Source organism: Oryx dammah, unplaced genomic scaffold (genome assembly GCF_014754425.2).
Source record: "Oryx dammah isolate SB20612 unplaced genomic scaffold, SCBI_Odam_1.1 HiC_scaffold_27, whole genome shotgun sequence".
NCBI lineage: Eukaryota > Metazoa > Chordata > Mammalia > Artiodactyla > Bovidae > Oryx > Oryx dammah.
In genome coordinates, this window is record NW_024070211.1 from 130,307,445 (window position 1) to 130,330,043 (window position 22,599).

Sequence of the window (22,599 nt, forward strand, 5' to 3'; positions counted from 1 at the left end):
GCAGTCACTGGGATCTGTGTAGAGAATTTCTTTCTCCAGCACCAGCTGACTTCAGTGGATGTTAGAATCCTAAACCTTAAACATTTCTCCATGTGCTGGCTCAGATGGAATTTGTAAAAGACTTGGCTACTCTCGCTGAAATATGTGCATTGTATCTAATGGTAGTTTACACATTTGCATTTTTCTTAACATGCTATTTGATCTTTTCGGAATGCCTGTAGTATGACCCAGGCAGTTATGACCATTCTTGAGAAAAGTCCCCTTCCTGTGGCCTGTGCCCTGGATGCCACCACTTCAGCCCGGGTGCAGCAGGCGCCCTGTTGCACTGCCCCTTGTGAAAATGTGTTAATTAGCACTGTTTGTCAAAGCCTTTCATTGTACATCAACCTCTGAAAGAGTAAATAGCAATGCCCTAGATAACATAAATGAGTAAATACAGTAGATTGGGTTATACAAAATGCTAACAATCCTCCCCTAAGGTTGCAGACTCACTTTGACTTTTGAGGCCCAGAGAAGCTGCCTCTGCTTGCACAGGCTCTGTTTCTGGGCCACGGAGCAGATGGCTTTTTTTTTTACAGTCACACTTGCCAAGTGTATATATTTTTTTCTGTTTAGCTGCGCTGGGTCTTTGCTGTTATGTTGCACATGAGAAGGCATGGGGGGTGCTCTCCAGTTGCAATCCGTGGGCCTCTCACTGCGGTGACGTCTCGTTGTGGAGCACAGGCTGTAGGGTTCTCGGGCTTCGGTAGTTATGATGCATGGGCTTAGTTGCCCCAGGACATGTGGGGTCTTCTGGAGCAGGGATCAAACCCGGGTCCCCTGCATTGGCAGGCAAATTCTTAACCACTGGACCACCAGGGAAATCCTAGATGGCTTTTGAGGAAAACAAACTAGGACTTTTTACTCAACTTTCTTTCATGTTAGAGTTGTAAGCAGGCTTAGAGGTCATTTTTGTGAGCTGAATTGTGGCCCTTGAAACTCACCTGTTAAAGTCCTAATCCCCAGTACTCCAAAATGTGACTGCATTAAGAGATATGGTCTTTAGAGAGGTAAATTAAAGTGAGGCTATGAGGGAAAGACTAGAGTTCTCTTCAAGAAAATTAGAGATACCAAGGGAGGATTTCATGCAAAGATGGGCTCAATAAAGGACAGAAATGGTATGGACCTAACAGAAGCAGAAGATATTAAGAAGAGGTGGCAAGAATACACAAAAAAACTGTACAAAAGGGTCTTCATGACCCAGATAATCACAATGGTGTGATCACTCACCTAAAACCAGATATCCTGGAATGTGAAGTCAAGTGGGCCTTAGAAAGCATCACTATGAACAAAGCTAGTGGAGGTGATGGAATTCTAGTTAAGCTATTTCAAATCCTAAAAGATTATGCTGTGAAAGTGCTGCACTCAATATGCCAGCAAATTTGGAAAACTCAGCAGTGGTCACAGGACTGGAAAAGGTCAGTTTTCATTCCAATCCCGAAGAAAGGCAATGCCAAAGAATGCTCAAACTACCGCACAACTGCACTCATCTCTCACACTAGCAAAGTAATGCTCAAAATTCTCCAAGCCAGGCTTCAGCAATACGTGAACCATGAACTTCCAGATGTTCAAGCTGGTTTTAGAAAAGGCAAGGAACCAGAGATCAAATTGCCAACATCCTCTGGATCATCGAAAAAGCAAGAGAGTTCCAGAAGAATATCTATTTCTGCTTTATTGACTGTGGATCACAACAAAATGTGGAAAATACTTAAAGAGATGGGAATACCAGACCACCTGACCTGCCTCTTGAGAAACCTGTATGCAGGTCAGGAAGCAACAGTTAGAACTGGACATGGAACAACAGACTGGTTCCAAATAGGAAAAGGAGTACGTTAAGGCTATATATTGTCACCCTGCTTATTTAACTTCTATGCAGAGTACATCATGAGAAACACTGGGCTGGAAGAAGCACAAGCTGGAATCAAGATTGCTGGGAGAAATATCAATAACCTCAGATATGCAGATGACACCACTGTTATGGTAGAAAATGAAGAACTAAAGAGCCTCTTGATGAAAGTGAAAGAGGAGAGTGAAAAAGTTGGCTTAAAGCTCAACATTCAGAAAACGAAGATCATGGCATCTGGTCCCATCACTTCATGGGAAATAGATGGGGAAACAGTGGCTGACTTTATTTGGGGGGGCTCCAAAATCATTGCAGATAGTGATTGCAGCCATGAAATTAAAAGATGCTGACTCCTTAGAAGGAAAGTTATGACCAACCTAGACAGCATATTAAAAGCAGAGACATTACTTTGTCAGCAAAGGTCCGTCTAGTCAAGGTTATAGTTTTCCCACTAGTCATGTATGGATGTGAGAGTTGGACTACAAAGAAGCCTGAGCACTGAAAAATTGAAGCTTTTGAACTGTGGTGTTGGAGAAGACTCTTGAGAGTCCCTTGGACTGCAGGGAGATCCAACCAGTCCATCCTAAAGGAGATCAGTCCTGGGTGTTCATTGGAAGGATTGATGCTGAAGCTGAAACTCTAATACTTTGGCCACCTCATGCGAAGAGCTGACTCATTGGAAAAGACCCTGATGCTGGGAAAGATTGAAGGTAGGAGGAGAAGGGGACGACAGAGGATGAGATGGTTGGATGGCATCACTGACTCGATGGACATGAGTTTGGGTGGACTCCAGGAGTTGGTGATGGACAGGGAGGGCTGGTGTGCTGCAGTTCATAGTGTTGCAAAGAGTCGGACACGACTGAGTGATTGAACTGACTGATTAGGGTGGCCCCTAATCGAATATGACCGATGTCTTTCTGAGAAGAGAGTGGGGCACAGACACGTGCAGGGGGAGCCATGTGAGGACACAAGCAGAGGGTACATCATCTACACGCCGAAGAGAGATGCCTCAGAAGACCCGGATCTTGCGACACCGTGATCTTAGACCTAGAGCCTCCAGAGTTAGAAGAAAATAAATTCTGTTCTTTGAGCTGCCCAGTCTAGGGTATTTGTTATGGTGTCCATTGCTTAGTCGCTGAGTTGTGTCTGACTCTTCATGACCCCATGGACTGTAGCCCACCAGGCTCCTCTGTCCTTGGGATTTTCCAGGCAAGAGTACTGGAGTGGGGTGCCATTTCCTCCTCCAGAGGATCTTCCTGAGCCAAGGATCAAACCCACATCTTCATCTCCTGCACTGGCAGGTGAATTCTTTACCACTGTACCACCTGGAAAGCCCATTTGTTATGGTAGCCCCAGGAAAATCACAGGGGCCTAAGTTCAGCCCAGTTGGGTTCTCTCCCCCTAATCCTTGGTAGATGGTTACTTAGCCTTTGTTTGGACCCTTCTAATCATGTGGAACTTGCTACCTCACAAGGCAGCTAAGATCTTGGGTCACTTAGGACTCTTTCACTTGAGGTGGCAGAAAAGCTTACCCAGGGTATCTTAAGCAAAACAAGGAGCATATTGTCTAGCTGAACAGTCCAGAGGTATGGCTATAACTGGGTCTCTAAAGGTGTGACTAGAGCCTGCTGTCTCCTACCAGCTCTGTCTCCTATTGGGTATATTCTAGGCTTTCACCGGCGGTCCCAGGCAGGCCCACATCTTCCCAGGATCAAATGCAGCTAAAAGGACAAAGTGCTGCACTCCTGTAGTTTCTGCTTAGCAGCTGAAACAACGTGCCTGTTTTGCTGACTGCTCACAGGTATGACTCTGGGCCCACCCAGCCCACTCCCTGTTCAGCAGAAAAGCCCCTCACATATTTGAATGTCCCTCCCACAGCTTTGTTTCTCCAGTTCCCTCAGGGATTTTCCGCAGAACATCTTATCCTAGACTCTCCTCTTTTTATCTTCCCACTCATTCAGACTCCTTTTTTTTTTTTTTTTTGGTCAGTGATCTCCTAATTGTAACCACTTCCTGCTGTGGTCTGGCCAAAGTCAAACAGTAGGATTATTATGTCCTTTTGGTTTGGTCATGATATTCCTTCAGCCTGAATTTTGATGGACTTGTTTATAGCATGCTACTGCTGCTGCTGCTGCTAAGTCTCTTCAGTCGTTTCTGACTCTGTGTGACCCCATAGACAGCAGCCCACCAGGCTCCCCCGTCCCTGGGATTCTCCAGGCAAGAACACTGGAGTGGGTTGCCATTTCCTTCTCCAATGCGTGAAAGTGAAATAGGGTCAACTAAAACTCCTGAGGCCTTTTTCAAATTAATTGCTATGACAGATATCAGTGTTTCTTGTCTGGAAATTACAGAGTTTGTATTTTATGTATACTTATGGAAAAATTTTAAACAAAATCGTGGTGTGTGTGATGTATATGTATGTGTATGTTTATGTAAGTGTATTTGGTCATGTGATTTTTGCCCAAATGGAAAGTATAACAACAAAACAGCATATTGTACCTTTCAGCTGGTTGGGCTCCATTAATCAGGGGTCTATTTTGGTTTTGTTCTATTTTATTTTAAACATCCTTATTTTTCTACCTAGAGATATACACAAGCTGAGGAAAAGTAGATTGATAAAAACTAAAAGAGCAATGGAGAAATGTACAAATGGCCAGGAACCAGCACCTTGACCTGGCTGATGGTTCCCACTATCATTCTCTTAGCTTAGCTTATTGGTCATTTGGAGAAGAAAGATTGGAAGGCAGCAAATAAAGAATGACTAAGACTTCACTTTTACCTTTTCTTTCTCCAGCAGAAAAAAATAGAAGGAAATATTAGTAGCTATAGAAAACATACACAGCTAAATGGATATTCTCCCCAACCCCCCGGGTTTACTCTTCTGACGTATGGTATGAGTCTTACGCCGTGTTCTACAAAGATGGGCTAGTGGCCAGCTGTATTTGGCGATAGAAGCTTGATGTCTTCCAGAGTCCCTGTTGGTGATCCCTTTGGCTGTGCTCTGGTTGGCATGGCAGCACCACTGACTGACTCTTTGAGCTTTGTGGCTTGTATGCTAATTCTCACCCTGGTGAGATAGGCCTGTGGGTACCCAAGAGCCTTGTTATCCGCTTGTGCACATGTGCTGAGGTTCCATTGAATACTACTTCAGGATGCCCCCCCAAAATACAAACTGCAGTCAACTATTCATTGAACTATTGTTTGTTCATAAATGACTGGATATTTATCTTTAAGCGTAGCCTATTAACATTAATCAAAAATACTGCCAAATGTGGACATCCATTGTTTTAATCATCCTAGTTGTAGGCCTCTTTTATAAGACAGTTCATTCTTTCACATGAAAAGAAAAAGAAAGACCTTTAGCCTTTGACTAAGTACATATATTTTCAGTCATTCAATCATGTCTGAGTCTTTGCGACCCCATAGACTGTAGCCCACCAGGCTCCTCTGCCCATGGGATTTTGCAGGCAAGAAAACCGGAGTAGGTTCCCTTCATTTTCCAGGAGATCTTGCAGACCCAGGGATAGAACTCATGTCTCTTGGATCTCCTGAATTGGTAGGTGGATTCTCTACCACTGGCACCACTTGGAAAACCCATATACCCATCACTTATTCCTATACCATGATCAAGTATCTTATTATATTATACATATGTATGTAATTACAAGTATGCATATATAATTACCAATATATGGGAGCCTGTGTGTTGCAAAAGAGTCAGACACACTCTTTTGCAACCCTAAAGACTGTGGCCTGCCAGGCTCCTCTGTCCATGGAATTTTCCAGGCAAGAATACTGGAGTGAGTAGCCATTCCCTTCTCCAGAGGATCTTCCCAATCCAGGGATCGAACCCAGGTCTCCTGCATTGCAGGTGGATTCTTTACCAGCTAAGCCCAGCAGAGAAGCCCAATAGGTGCCTACATATACATATAATTACAAGGATAGTTTTGCATAGTTTACATTTATACCTTGTTCACTGCCCTATACCTGGCACTTAGCACAGATTATGTTCAATGAATATTTGTTGTGTGATGTTCTATTTAAAGTATTGATATTTTCCCACTGCTGCTGCTAAGTCCCTTCAGTTGTGTCTGACTCTGTGCGACCCCATAGATGGCAGCCATCCCTGGGATTCTCCAGGCAAGAACACTAGTCCATGAGTATTCCCACTAGTCCATGAGTACTTATTGAGTGTGTACTATGTGTCAAGCACAGTGGATACATCTACGTCAACATAATATTGAATAGACATCACCCTGCATGGGGCATACAGTCAAGTGGTACAGTTACAACTCAGAAAAGGGCTGTGAGCAGCACACGACACTGTGACCACATCTAAGGAGCTGAGTGAGCTCTGAAGGAGGAGTGGGACCTCGGGGCACAGGTAGGAATGGGCTTAAAGCTCAACATTCAGAAAATGAAGATCATGGCATCTGGTCCCATCACTTCATGGCAAATAGAAGGGTAAACAATGAAAACAGTGAGAGACTTTATTTTATTTTTTTGGCTCCAAAATCACTGCAGATGGTGACTGCAGCCATGAAATTAAAAGATGCTTCCTCCTTGGAAGAAAAGTTATGTCCAACCTAGATAGCATATTCAAAAGCAGAGACATTACTTTGCCAGCACAGATCCATCTAGTCAAAGCTATGGTTTTTCCAGTAGTCATGTATGGATATGACAGTTGGACTATAAAGTAAGCTGAGTGCAGAAGAATTGATACTTTTGAACTGTGGTGTTGGGGAACTCTTGAGAGACACTTGGACAGCAAGGAGATCCAACCAGTCCATCCTAAAGGAGATCAGTCCTGAATATTCACTGGAAGGACAGATGCTGAAGCTGAAAATCCAAAATAGTTTGGCCACCTGATGTGAAGAACTGACTCATTTGAAAAGACCTTGATGCTGGAAAAGATTGAAAGTGGGAAGAGAAGGGGACGACAGATGATGAGATGGTTGGATGGCATCACCGACTCGATGGGCATGAGTCTGAGTAAACTCTGGGAGTTGGTGATGGACAGGGAGGCCTGGCGTGCTGCGGTCCATGGGGTCACAAAGAATTGGCCATGACTGAGTGACTGAACGGAATGTTTTAGCTTGCTTTAGGTGACAGCATCAAGTGGTTAGTGGCTGGTGGATTATTGATGAAACGTGATATATTTACAACTTAAGCATTTTAAAACACAAAAATATAAAAACATTTGCTAATCTTTGGATGTAGGGCCAAACGTTTTCCTTGAAAATGATTCTGTTATTGGGGTTTATGATTTCCATTGGTTTTGGTTTCTTTAGTGTGGAACACAGATGTAAAGATACTTTAAAGACAGTCTGAATATGGAATTCTACTAGCCTATTATTTTAACCTAGGTTTTTAATGGTTGGTTTCCCATGCCTAATTTTATAGTTTTTCCCATCTTTTAAAATCTTAATTTTTATATGATTATCAAAAAGTGCATAACCCACTATACAAACTCTAATCTACAGAATTGCATTCCGTAGACTATGAATGGTCTATTATCACAAATCTCTAAGATAACCATCGATCATGTTTTAGTGTCTGTTCCTTGTAGATTTGTTTATGTACTGATATAACTTGAATATGGAGACACACACTCAACATTATAACACAGTGTCCAGGAGGCCTTTGTTTCAGAGGGATCTTTCTAATAGTTCCCAGAAGGAGGTTTAGAAGTGTATGTGTGTCAGGGGTGGAGGGGAGAGCATTTTAGTTTTTCCAGAGATTGACATTTAGTGCCCAAGAGCCAGGATCCTAAACATCCCCCAGTGAATGAGTGTGTCCCGTATGATGAAAAATTATGCCATCCAAAATGAGAGTGGCCCATCCTGAAATCCTGTTTTCTTGAGAATAGTGCTGCTTTTGGTCCTCAGGTTTTATCCGGCTACGTAGATTTTATTAAGTTACTATGGTTCACAGAGTGCGTGAGCAGAGGGGCTCCTTTGAGAACACGGTGAACCAGACCCAGCCCTTGCCTCCCAAGAACGCTCAGTCTTCTCTGCACAGCGCGGGCAGACTGTGCCACGCACTCGAATGGAAACAGAGTCTAACAGAAGAACAGGGTGAGAGGGATCAGTCATACCTGGGGACATTTGAGAAGGTTCCATAGAAGAGATGAGCCCTTTCAAGGGTCGGACTCTCACAGTCAGAGATACTGGTGCCCAAGGTCGTGTCTTGGAAGAAGGAAGTGGCGATGTGTCACCGGCCTGCCACCTCTGGGTGAGCGCCGGGCACGCGGCGTGGGTGATGCTGCCACACGTTGCTCAGGGCCCTGGCTCTGGGCCACACCTCCACGCCCTGCCGGGTTGCTTTTGCTACCACCGCAGCATGAGACGTGTCCATGATTTAGCTCGGGTGGGAATTCCCAGGAATGCCAGCTAGGATCCACTCAAGCCAGCCAGCCCTGGGTATGGGGCAAGAAAGGGGAGGCAGGACAAGAGGCTGCAGACAGTGACAGTGAACCCCTTCCCACTAGACAGGAGCACACCCACAGTGAGGGTCCCTCATGGAGGAGGGATGGGAGGAGGGGGATGGATATGAGGAACCAGGAATTCTCTAGCTAAAATGTAACTCTTCAGGGCTTCAATCTTCTATTTTAGTTGTCTTCTAAAAAGTCTGTATGTATGTTTTCCTACCTTTTAAAGCCGACAGTCGGGAACATCATCTTACTATGAGGCTGTCAGTATGCACTGGTAATTCCACTGGAAATAAGCTTCATTCTTCATTCACTGTTTACACTGAATGCTGACTCTAATTAGCAGCTGGTGTCTGCCTGCTCTAGAAAGACATCTGTAATGGTGTCTGAAGGAATTTGTTTGTTTTTCTGACAGGTTTATATAGACCAGAAAAGAACGACCTGGGAATAATGGGAATAACGCAGCCTAAGGGTGAACCCATATACTGTTCACCATTCAGCAAACCTAAGCTGACTCAGGGACGAGGCAAACCGCAGACAGTACTCCAAGCGTCTGGTACTTTTGACCACTTCTTCCCCATTAGGAATTGGTCTTCCTGTGAAACTCCAGCCAGGTGTAGCTAAGGACATTGTCCTAGTGGTCTGTGACCTGTCAAAATGTTACTTTCTGAATCTTAGCTTGTTCCAGTCCTGGAGCAACACTTGTGTGCGTCGGAACACTGTGTCTTTGTGCAAAGGACTTGAACCACAGGCTGAGCGCATGCTCAGTCTCCATCTGCAAATACTTCATGTCTGGTTGATAAAAAACGTCTTTACCCAGGATATTTTGTTTTCATCCAGTGTTCTTTAAAATTAAAAAAACAAAACCTTTTTTTTTTTTTTTTTTTGGTTGCGCTGGGTCTGTATTGCTACACTTGGGCTGTCTCTAGTTGCAGTGTGCAGGCTTCTAATTGTAGCAGCTTCTCTTGTTGCAGAGCACAGGCTCGGGAGTGTGTGGGCTCAGTAATTGTGGTGCATGGGCTCAGTTGCTGGGGTCTTCCTGGACCAGGGATCGGACCTGTGTCCTCTGCATTGGCAGGTAGACTCTTAACCACTGGACCAACAGGAAAGTCCCATCCCATGGTTTTTCCTTTTTGAGAAACTTTTCTGTTTCTCCATTAGAGGCTTGGCAACATGCTTGCTGCCGGTTACTCATTCAGCTGAGAATGGGTTCTCTCCCCGTGATACTGCTCTTTTGTCTTATTCGTTTGAGAGCGTTGTAGCATAATCCTTCTTCAGTCTTCCTCTGCTGCTCATAACCTGTATTGTCTCTGGAACAGAGGATAATTTCCAGAGTGGATCTGGACTGGAGAGGTTCACTCACCTCTTCATAAATCCTGAGACTTTGATCCTTCTTATATCTTTCAAACACTCTCTCTACCTACACATGCTTGAGGTTTCATGGTTAACCTTCTACTCTTTCCTCTGCCTGTGATGCTCAGCCCTCCCTCTTTGTCCATTTGCTTCTAACCCAGGTGCCTTGTGCAGAAGGCAATGGCACCCCGCTCCAGTACTCTTGCCTGGAAAATTTGCAGTCCATGGGGTCGCTAAGAGTCAGGCACAACTGAGCGGCTTCGCTTTCACTTTTCACTTTCATGCATTGGAGAAGGAAATGGCAACCCATTCCAGTGTTCTTGCCCGGAGAATCCCAGGGACGAGGGAGCCTGGTGGGCTGCCATCTATGGGGTCGCACAGAGTCGGACGTGACTGAAGCAACTTAGCAGCAGCAGGTGTCTTGGAACGTCTCCTTTGTCACAGTCTTAGCACTTTGTGCAGACCTCCTGGAATACTGTATATAACTTAACTTGCTACTGTGTCTGTCTCCCCACTAGACTAAGTTACTTGAAGGCATGGAGGATTTCTCCATTTTTTAAGAAACATTTTTGAAATGTGTATTTTTACTCATTTATTCATCTGTAATGTCATGAAGGACCATCGACCTTTGTTGCAGCATATAGGATCTTTTCATTGCAGCAACAGGGTACCTAGTTCCCTGACCAGGGATTGAACTTGGGCCCCCTGAGTTGCAAGAATGGAGTGTTAGTCATGGACCACTAGGGAAATCCCAATTTCACTTCATTTTTTAAAATTCCCCTTTAGTCCAGCATAGCGTATAGCACAGAGTGTTACTTCAGTTAATGTTTATTGAGCAAAGGTCATGTTCTCTGTGGTTTAGAAATGTTCTCAGGGGGCATCCAGCCATGTTATCGATGGTTTGAATTACAAAAGTAGGCCATCATAATTAACCCGCAACTGTATTAGGGATTGAAGGATGACTCACAATTAATTATATCTGTATCTTGAATACTGTTTTTCTCGGGGGGGAAGTACCAGTTTTATTATAAGAGAATCACCAATCAACTTATCTTGTTAATACTGTGAGTTGTGGTTTTGTAAGAAATTAGAATCTCAAGAGTACTTTTCTCCCACCATTATATTTTGCTCAAGTATCAAATCAAGGAGTTTGACGTGTGATTTGAGTGTTCTATGGTGTGGTATTTTCTGCTGAATCATCTGCTCCTTACCAACGGTGTTCTTTACAGATAATTTATCTATGCCACCACTTCTAAAATTGTCTTTATTTCCTGTCTACTTTTATACTTACTGACTTCCTGCTGTGAAACAGGAAAGCAGTGATATTGTTTCTGAGCTGTTTCACTCTAGGTGTTTGGTAGGTCTCCACATCTCACTGAGAGGCATTTTTCAGACTCTTCTGTATTTCCAGACCTCTTAATGCTCAGGAAAATTTTTGGACCTCAAACGTGTGCTCTATATGCAGTATGAATTTGATTGTCCAGAAGATGATTTAGTAAAACATATTATAAATTCCTTTTTATTAGCAAGTTCTTAATTCCACGAGTGTGCATGTATTCATTTGCTAGAGCTGTCATCCCACAAAACAGAAATTTTATTTCCTCACAGTTCTGGAAGCTAAAAGTCCCAGGTCACAGTGCTGGCAGGATGCGGGTCTCCTGAGGACTTCTTTCCCTGGCTTGCCTTCCTCTGTCTTCACCTTGTCTCCCCTCTGTGTCTGTCGCTACCCTATCTTATCAAGGTACCGGTCACGTGGGATTAGGGCCCACCCATGTTACATCACTTCCTGGCAAATAGATGGGGAAACAATGGAAACAGTGGCAGACTTTATTTTGGGGGGCTCTAAAATCACTGCAGATGGTGACTGCAGCCATGAAATTATAAGATGCTTACTCCTTGGAAGAAAAGTTATGACCGAACTAGACAGCATATTAAAAAGCAGAGACATTACTTTGCCAACAAAGGTCCGTCTAGTCAAGGCTATGATTTTTCCAGTAGTCATGTATGGATGTGAGAGTTGGACTATAAAGAAAGCTGAGCGCCGAAGAATTGATGCTTTTGAACTGTGGTGTTGGAGAAGACTCTTGAGAGTCCCTTGGACTGCAAGGAGATCCAACCAGTCCATTCTGAAGGAGATCAGTCCTGAATATTCATTGGAAGGACCGATGCAGAAGCTGAAACTCCAATACTTTGGCCACTTGATGTGAAGAACTGACTCACTTGAAGACCCTGATGCTGGGAAAGATTGAGGGAGGGAGAAGAAGGGGACAACAGAGGATGAGATGGTTGGATGGCATCACCAACTCAATGGTCATGGGTTTGAGCAAGCTCTGGGAGTTGGTGATGGACAGGGAAGCCTGGCGTGCTGCAGTCCGTGGGGTCGCAAAGAGTCAGACACGACTGAGCAACTGAACTGATGTTATATCATCTTACCTTAATTACCTCTTTAAAGGTCCTTCCTCCATATCCAGCCATACTCTGAAATCCTAGGGTTTAGGACTTAGAATTTCAGCATATGCATTTTAGAGGGGACACAATCAGCACACAAGGCGGTGAATAACGTCTCAGTTTAAATATCCCATTCATATACTAGAGAGATTCTTAGCTTGCTGCAGTGCTTTTCAGTGATTATTCAATAAATATGTATCTACTCCTTTCTTTTTTTCATAGACCAAAATGCTGTCTTCCTTTCTGCTTATCCTTTTCCCTTTGATGATTTTTTGAAGCCATTGGCTTCCCCAGAATGGTTGGTGAGGAAGGAAAGCTCATGTCCGCACTCTCTTTTGGAATTCTGGGATCAAAGTTTTATCAGAAAAACAGACACTTGAATACTTTTCTTTAATAAGACTAGTAATAATAACACCTTTCACTGAGTGCTTATTATGGGCAACTCACTGTGTTGTAATGATCACCATGAGTCTGCAGAGCTGATGTTACGATCTACTAGATATATGAGTAAACTGAGGCTCTGAGACATGAAGTAACTTGCCCTGGATACTTTCTTTGTGGTTTTTCCTTTAAGGCACATGTTTGGTCCTGAAGGCCTATCAGTTGTGAGATTAGAAGTGTGGAAAAGAAGGATGTATCAATTTGTAGCCACTGGGTTTATTGGCCTTAATCTGAGAGCTAAAGCTCCCAAAAGTTACAGATTCCGGTGACTGAATTCCACATGGGCAGAGGTTTGAAGGCATAGCACAGTCCACCCCTTAAGCTGGGCCTGTCTATTCTGGGTTACTTGGAGCCAAGAACTATGGACCGTGGCCTGATTGAATAGTGGTTGTTGTGGTAACTGGTTCAAAAGTGGGCTTAAAAGAAAGCTTCAGGATAGGCAATATGACATAAGAGACAAGGGTTTGATCCCTGGGTCAGAAAGATCCCCTGGAGAAGGAAATGGCAGCCCACTCCAGGATCCTTGCCTGGAGAATCCCATGGACAGAGGAGCCTGGTGGGCTACAGTCCATGGGGTCTCAAAGAGTCAGACAGAACTGAAGCAACTTACCACGAACTGGCAATAAGAACACGAGGAAGATTGTATTACCCAATATTTCATGATGGGATTATGGGCAAGAATTACTGGGAGCTGCCTGGAAAGGGCTAGATCAGTGGTTCTCCATCTTTGGCTCAGTATCCAAATAACCTGGGGAGCTTTTAAAAGCACAGAGCTTGGGGTTCCGCCTAATCGAGAGTGGCGTGGGCCTTGACGTCTGTAGTTGTTAACAGCTGCCCAAATAGCTCTGATGTACAAAGTTAATAAGAACTAATGAGCTAGGTCAGAGGTTGGCTGGCTGTGACCCAGGGGCCAGATCTGGCCTGCTGCTGATTTTGTAGGGTCCAGGAACTAAGAATTGTTTCTACCCTTTGAGATGGTTGGAAAAAAAAAAATCTCTATTTTGCAATACATGAAAATGACATGAAATTTAAATTTCAGTGCTCCTAATTCAATTTGTACTGGAACACAGCCATCCATGCTCATTCATTTACGTTTTGCCTATGGTTGCTTTCACGCCACAACGGCAGAGTTGAGTAGTTGCAGAAGATCCAAAAGCATGTTTACTATACGGCCCTTTATAAAGCATGTTTGCTGAGCGTGAGTGAGGTGAAGCTGATGTCATCATCAGGGCTGCCTTAGAACCTGGAAGGAAACATTGGTGTAACTTATTTGTATAGTGTACTTTACATTTTAATCGCCTGTGGAATTTTGTTATTTCCTAGCAGAAAGGCCCTGGTTGATGGATTTATAGCAAGTTTGTTCAGCTGACTATTTATCAAACTGGTTTGAGACATACTTTTTCCCTCAAAACATACAAATAAGAACACAGAATCCAAAGGTTATGATAACCCAGGCCATTTCACTGTTGAAGATCTCCTAAATTGCCTAATATCCATTTCCTAGCCCATCCCCACCACCTCAGTCCTTTTGTTGTCTTACCCCATCTTCTGTACATATTTGCAGTTAATACCAGCTGGATAGCTCCGAGCATTTCCTTTCCTTAATCCAGTGTTGGAAACAGAGAATATTGTTTATAGGAATGATTTTGGTATAAAAACACAGTTGAGCAAAATTAGGAAAATAACTGCTGTCAGACTGGTTTCTTTCTTTTACCTTCCAATTTTCATTCACTTGGGTTTAGAAAACAAGAAAAGTATTAACATTGGGAAAATTACCCAAGAAATGGAAAACAACCAAGAAAAGGAAACCCCCCAGGCTGTATCTTGTAGAGAGAAGAAGCCACCGTTTGCTTGTAAACCAGCCCATCTGTCTCAGAAGAGCGAAATCGTAAACTTGTGCTCAGATTCACCACTTTAGGCTTTGGTTTATTTGGTTTTCACTCGTAATTTTGGTGGTGGTGATTGCGAGGGTGAAAGCTAGAGGCTGATATACATTTATCAATTTCATAAGCATGTGATATCATAGATTTTTTAAAAATAATGAGCTTGTATCAATTGAACTCATAGGAAAAAAGTATTTGATTTCCAAGTAGTTTATTATTCATCATTGGAGGGTAGTTTTCAGTGACCCTGAGTCTCCCTGGGAAACCACTCAGTGTCTTACATGTTGGAAGTGAGGCCACATATTCATACGTTCTCATTTTTACCCTGTCCTTCCCCGTCATAGCGAGGTAGCTACAATCCTAGGCGTATTTACCCTACAGCCACCTGGAAGGAAGCCAGCAATGTCATTACAGATGGCAGTGTGCCCAAACTATCTTAAAAAAGCATCCTCTCTGTGACTAATTAAGTTTCAGGAAGGGCGACGTTCGCTTTTATATTAACAAGCATTTTGAAAAGGCTGAGAGCAGATATGTTAGAAGCAATCTTCTTATTCCTAAGAGTTCATGGTTGCGTTTAATTGTCCTTTAGTTCCTCCACTCCTGAGTTTGGAAAGCCATCTGCTGGATCAGGGATATTCTGGGCAGGGGGAAAAGGAGTTGATGTTTGCGTGTTTTGTATTTCTACTAGTGACTCATTTTTCTTTCTTTTTTTTTTTTTTTTTAGGGTTCTGTACATTGGTCTGGCCTGCAATACAGCTCGCTATATTTATATTTCCTACCTGGAAAACGCCTGGACTGTCCTGCCCATGGAAGTTCTTCAAGGTAAGTTAATAGTTGGAGTTAGGATTATTTTTCCACCCGAGTTATGAGTACATGAAAGTTCAGTGGCCTTCAGCATCTGACTCTACAGAGGAAGGACAGACCCACTGTTTTATATGAGTTTGAAATGGTTGTGAAGGAAGAGGTGACATCAGCGGGCCTGGCTCCTCAGCTCCTCTGAGTGCTCTGTGTTTGTCGAGCCAAACAAAGCTGGATTATTTCCCACACCCTGTGATTCAACAAAGAAAGAGGAACTCTGCAATCAACTCTTACATACAACTGGGAGGTGTGCACGTCCAAAGGTGGTTTTAAGTAGAAAAGGATCTATGTTTTAAAGATTTTGGTGTTTTTGTCGATTAACTAATTGATAAAAATGTTTGCCATAATTATTTTATTTCTTCAGTTACTTTGATCACAGCTAGTGATTTGTAACTGAAGCGTTACAGTCAGACTGTTGTTTTCCCGTGAACCTTTAAAATCTTTGCTCAAATATCCTGACCTTAATTCTTCTCTTTGCTTCACTGGACTGTTTCCCTGAAACATGTAACTTTGAAAAAAATTTCTTGCCATGTGGTTTAAAAACAGTGAAAACGTAGATTTCTATTCATTAGCTCTATATAATCCAGACTGTATCCTGAAAAGTTCTGTTAGCAGCTTGGCTGTTCCATTTGGTGAGCTTGGCTGTTCCATTTGGTGATTGGTATTATGATTAAAATAAAGGTTCAGGACCACATCACTGGAATTGAGGTCTTCTGGGACCACCCAGGCTCCTAAATCATTAGTTGTACCAAATAATCTGTGACTATATACAATTTCATTAGTTTTATGGATTGCTGTTATCATTTTCCATAACCCTGGAGATGCAAATACAGTACCATCAACATAATTCTCTATCACAATACAGAAGATGAAAGATTCACAATTATATATCTAAATGAAATGTACTAAATGCAAGGCCATTCATCAAATGCCATCATTTCAAGAAAAAAAAATTATCCTAATTGAAAGGAGACATAATTTATAGTCATATGATAATTATAAAATTCAAGTATGTACACACTTTAAAGATGTTTTTCTCAGGTCTGATGCAGTGGTATATATGATGAAAACAGATTCTATTTATAAATATATATATATAAAATGGAAGTTTGGTCTTATGGTAAGAAATTGTAGTCATGAGAACTCTTGAAGAGTCTTAAGGTGGAGCATACATCTCAGTGTTCCGTCATATAAGAAAAAGCACAAAATATGAAACGCAGGAAAGAAATGTGCAGTGATAACAAGATACATGCAGCACAGCTCTTAGGAATTCCACCTCTAATTCCTCCTCTGTTCTGTGAGGAGGATGCTCACTTGATTTAACTACTTTATTTATTGCTGTGATATCAGGTGCAGACCCTTAACTAAGAAACAAAACAAACAAAAAACCGGTATACCTGTCATAATAATACGTGCATATACTTTTTTCTCTCCTTTTAATTTAATATGAATTAGATGAAAAAAGATGGTTTGCATTAGTGACTTAAGAAAATAGAGCTAGGGAGAGAAGTTTTTTTTTCAGGATTAAAGAAGATATTTATAACAGAAGAATTTTGTAAGAGGGAAGAAAACAAATGCTGTTGTGAATTGAGACACTTTTTTTTCCTGTTAATTTATCAAAGAAATGTTTAGCAGCCACCACAAGTCAAGCAGGATGCCGGGTGCTGGGAATGTAATTAAAAAACAATATGTTAACTTAGCCCTCAAGGTCTCGCTGACTGTTCTGGAAGGCAGATGTGTAAACACATGCCTGCTACCCTGTGTGTTAGACAGAATCAGGAGCAATGTGCCAGGTACCAGAGATGCTGCAGAGAGGGGATGATCAGCTTTGTGAAGCAGAGAGTGGGAGGATGGAGGTATTGTTAAAAGATTCCCCAAGGAGATCACAGATGAGCAGGATGTTGAAGGGGGACTAGGACTCCAGCCGGGGACCTAAAGAGAAGTGGACATGTTGGCTTAGAGCAGAGCGCCCTGCCGAAGCAGTCTGTGCAGAGCAGACTAGCCTTCCCGGGAACCCGAGTGGGAGACCCTGGCGAGGGCTCGGTGGGTTTGTCGTCCTCAGCTGCTGACCCAGGCCTGGTTTTATAAAGTGTACTTACGTGCCACTCCAGGCAGTCACCCTTGCCTCCTGTGGCAGGCTGCAGTGTATACCTCTGTGTTTGATTTTATTTCACCTTGTGCCAGCAGAGACCTAGTTACTGATCTGAAGTAAGTAAAAAGGGGGACTCTGTAAATACAGAGAGCCTCCTCGCCTAACAGGGCTCTGGGACGGGCTCCACAGGGCTCTCTGTGTCTAAGCCTGGAGGGCACGGGTCCATCCCCTGGCGGAAGTGAGGCCTCAGTGTTTTGGCTGTACACCAAAGACTCCCTTGCCTTTGTTTGACCCATGCCTGCCACGGAAAACAGTGGCTTATGTGTGTGGAATAAATCCTGCATTTTAGGAACACACTTCTGACCAAACAGGGTTGTTTTCCAGTCTGGATTCTTCCATATTTGCAAGGCTTGTCCAAATGATTGTCAAGTTCTGGTGCTCTAGGCAGCTCTGCGGGCAATGCAGTCAGGCCAGAAATGATGACAAAGCAGGAACGATTTAATTACAGGCCCAGCCCGCTGTCATGATAGAGGCCCCGTAACCCCGTGACAGGAACTGCTCCCTGACAGTTTCCAAAGACCTAGCCCCAGGAGGGGAGGCTGGGGTGGGCTGGGAGGTTGGCTTTCACCCTGATGGTCACAACAGCACTTCCACTCTTTCATTCCTCCCCCACGCCACACGAGATGGTCTTCTTAAACAAAAGAGGTGAGGGCTGGCTCCTCATCGTCCCTCTCGCTCCTTGCCTCGTTCCCCAAACACCATGAGAACCAGTACCCTCCAAGCAACCAAAGGGGCAGAGACGAGGGGTGTGCTTGAACCCATATCTCGGGCTGCTCCTCTCTTCCTTTTTGGGGCTGCCTGTAACTGATGGAGGAGGATGTCTTGTTATCCACATTCCTGGAAGCTGTTTATCATCATCTTAGCATTTGGCTCCTCAGGCCGTGCTGATAATCATTGGCAGATGGGATGGGGATAAAACATATTTCTTCTCCTCTAGGCCCGCAGGAAGGAGGCCATGTGGGTAAGACTGTTGGACACTGTTGGGGATTACGAGCATGTTTCTTTTCCATGCTCTTTCTTACATTTAGTAGCCAGTGTCTCTTGCAGCAGACATGTTGTTCAGTAGGCAACTGGTGCTACCATGTAAAGAAGCAGAAAGATACATTTCCTATTCATAAGGAGCCTGTGGTGGTTTAGTACTAAGTCGTGTTAGACTCTCTGACCCCATGGACTGTCGCCCGCCAGGCTCCTCTGTCCGTGGGATTTTCCAGGCAAGAATACTGGAGTGGGTTGCCATTTCCTTCTCAAGGGGACTCTTCCTGACCCAGGGATGGAACCCAGGTCTCCTGCATTGCAATGCAGGTCGATTCTTCACTGACTGGTAATCAGTAGTAAGGAGCCTGTAATTTATTTTAAAAAGACATGGTGAGTCTAAGTGCCTCAAAGCATTGCTGGTTGCAGTGGAGGGGGTGGGATAGTTCATACTTATTTAAAGATCTCATTTTCAAAACCCACAGGTTTTTCTCCTTTACTTCTGTATGAGAAGCATTTAAATATATTCTGGATTGTGAGCAGGAGTATACACTTTTGGTAAAAATCAAGGTCAGATTTGTTATGCTCATTTTTATGTGGGTGTTAGTTATAAACCCTTGCAAGACTTAGAGATGCACGTGATCCAAATTATTCTTGCTATTAAAATGTATTTAAGGAGAGGCAGGCCAGGCCAGGGCTGCTGTAACTGAAGAGGCCCTTCTTTGGCGCTCACCTTAATGGCTCAGGCACTGAAGCGTGAAAATGAGGTCTGTGTCAGTTCCTCATCTGCAGGATGCTTGACCAGTAAGATGTGGGTTAAGATTTTGATAGAAGACAGTTTTTTAATGTCACCAGTAGGAAGGCTTGAACTGACATTTATGAAGCTTGGCTTTCTTGTTTAGTATGCCTGCTCAGCCAAGTGAGCATCACGTTTCCCCTCCTCTATGTTCTGGTAGAGTGCAGAAGAATTATGAAAGCATTAGCTTTGCGGTCCTTATCTGACAGTGGAAATTCTAGCTGTGATTCTAGGCTGCTATCATCCATATTGGAAATTTTCTGTCTGACTTAACTCTTGAAACACAAGTAGCTTGTCACATGAATATATAATATATACAGAATGCTCTTGGTATTTCAGTGGGTAGACTGACATACGAAGGTCATTGATGTTACTGTGAATTTTTAATCAGAAGAATCTTATAAATTGTAACAGAGCAGTTTTATTCTTTATCGCTCCCATGCTTTACAGTTACTAAAAGTTCTTATTAATACATAGCATCTTCAAAATAGACATTATTTTGTCCCTTTAGAATTTAAATATCTCCTGCACCAACAATGTTTTGCTGGCAAATTGCATCTGACATTTAGCTCTTCCTTTTCTGAACTGTTCTCAAACTTAGGGACTATGGTACAGTTTGGCACTTACTTGTTACCCAGATATTTTATTGAACAAATATTATTTCCTGACTTGGTTTTAACCCTTAAGAGCTGAGACCACATATGCTTTTTGAATTTTCCAAAGAGACATGATCATAGGAAGACATACTATACATGCTTGTTTTTCTGGTTTCACAGTCCCGAGAAATGAACTGTAGTTGATGTTTCCTAATTAGTAATGCTTTTGAATAATACAAGAGGTTCTATCTCAGAGACTTACAAATATGGGAAGAAAAGCTGAAAACTAAGTTTAAAAGTTGAATCTTTAATCTGCTAGCTTTTCCCCTAGGATGCCATCCTGCCATCCATTGCACCTTTCTAAAAACATCGGTGCATCTAAATTATTTACTTATTTACGCTCCTGCATCGTCCTGTATATTATTTGAGGCAGCTTACCATAATATGCAATAATCTGGAAACCATACAGTGCTTAGCCTTGAATTAGATCATCTTGCCAGCTCCCCCACCTGTAGGTCTATGTCCTGTACACAAACTGCTTAATCACTCACTCTAAGCCTCTTAGACTTTTGTGCTACACATTAGGCTGAAATGAGTGTTAAATAAATTAATTTATGCAAAGTATTTAGGATATTACCTGGCACATAGCTTTCAATAAGTGTTAAATAATATGCATTAAAGTAAAATAAAGAATTATCATAAAAATTAGGACCAGGAGAAATATAATTTAGAAGATCCTACTCTAAAAAGTTAAATTGCAACTATGCATTAAAGCCTTGCCATAAGTGACTAGTCAGTGAAGAGTTTTTTAAAGTTATCTTCAGGGAAGTGAAATGTTAACCAGCTCTGCTAAAAAGAAGTTCTCCTGTGTGGCTGCTATGAGGAGACACTGAGTGACTAGTACATAGTGTTGTTCAGTCTTGACCTTAAACACAGCAGTTTGTGGTGGCAACTTCTCAAACTCGTTTTAAGATATGCCAAGGGTGAAAAGAAGAAAAGAGAAAAGCAAAGGAGAAAAGGAAAGATATACCCATTTGAATGCAGAGTTCCAAAGAATAGCAAGGAGAGATAAGAAAGCCTTCCTCAGTGATCAATGCAAAGAAATAGAGGAAAACAATAGAATGGGAAAGACTAGAGATTTCTTCAAGAAAATTAGAGATACCAAGGGAACATTTCATGCAAAGATGGGCACAATAAAGGACAGAAATGGTTGGGACCTAACAGAAGCAGAAGATATTAAGAAGAGGTGGCAAGAATACACAGAAGAACTGTACAAAAAAGATCTCCATGACCTAGATAATCATGATGGTGTGATCACTCACCTAGAGCCAGACATCCTGGAATGTGAAGTCAAATGGGCCTTAGGAAGTATCACTATGAACAAAGCTAGTGGAGGTGATGGAATTCCAGTGGAGCTATTTCAAATCCTAAAAGATGATGCTGTGAAAGTGCTGCACTCAATATGCCAGCAAACTTGGAAAACCCAGCAGTGGCCATAGGACTGGAAAAAGTCAGTTTTCATTCCAATCCCAAAGAAAGGCAATGCCAAAGAATGCTCAAACTACCACACAGTTGCACTCATGTCACATACCAGTAAAGTAATGTTCAAAATTCTCCAATCCAGGCTTCAGCAATACATGAACCGTGAACTTCCAGATGTTCAAGCTGGATTTAGAAAAGGCAGAGGAACCAGAGATCAAATTGCCAACATCTGCTGGATCATTGAAAAAGCAAGAGAGTTCCAGGAAAACATCTATTTCTGCTTTATTGACTATGCCAAAGACTTTGACTGTGTGGATCACAATAAACTGTGGAAAATTCTGAAAGAGATGGGAATACTGGACCACCTGACTTGACTCTTGAGAAATCTGTATGCAGGTCAGGAAGCAACAGTTAGAACTGGACATGGAACTACAGACTGGTTCCAAATAGGAAAAGGAGTACGTCAAGGCTGAATATTGTCACCCTGCTTATTTAACTTCTATGCAGAGTACATCATGAGAAATGCTGGGTTGGAAGAAGCACAAGCTGGAATCAAGATTGCTGGGAGAAATATCAATAACCTCATATGCAGATGACACCACCCTTATGGCAGAAAGTGAAGAAGAACTAAAGAGCCTCTTGATGAAAGTGAAAGAGGAGAGTGAAAAAGTTGGCTTAAAGCTCAACATTCAGAAACTAAGATCATGGCATCTGGTCCCAATCACATCATGGGAAATAGATGGGGAAACAGTGGAAACAGTGGCTGACTTTATTTTTTGGGTTCCAAAATCACTGTAGATGGTGATTGCAGCCATGAAATTAAAAGACGCTTACTCCTTGGAAGGAAAGTTGTGACCAACCTAGACAGTATATTACAAAGCAGAGACATTACTTTGCCAACAAAGGTCCATCTAGTCAAGGGTATGGTTTTTCCAGTCATCATTTATGGATGTGACAGTTAGACTATAAAGAAAGCTGAGCACCAAAGAATTGATGCTTTTGAACTGTGGTGTTGGAGAAGACTCTTGAGTCCCTTGGACTGCAAGGAGATCCAACCAGTCCATCCTAAAGGAGATCAGTCCTAGGTGTTCATTGGAAGGACTGATGCTGAGCTGGAACTGCAATACTTTGACCACCTGATCTGACTCATTTGAAACAACCCTGATGCTGGGAAAGATTGAGGGCAGGAGGAGAAGGGGATGACAGAAGATGGGATGGTTGGATGGCATCATGGACTCAATGGACATGAGTTTGGGTAACCTCCAGGAGTTGGTGATGGACAGGGAGGCCTGGCATGCTGTGGTTC

The 22,599-nt window shown here is 42.8% G+C and overlaps 1 protein-coding gene across 1 annotated transcript in view; it reads left to right on the forward strand.

The window, feature by feature from the left end:
- MFSD6 (major facilitator superfamily domain containing 6) overlaps window positions 1-22,599 on the forward strand; it is a 59,911-nt gene that overhangs the window by 14,951 nt on the left and 22,361 nt on the right. The window contains exon 2 of the mRNA XM_040227811.1: window positions 15,162-15,259. Within this exon, the coding sequence (XP_040083745.1) occupies window positions 15,162-15,259 (98 nt within the window). The remainder of the gene's footprint in view (window positions 1-15,161; window positions 15,260-22,599) is intronic.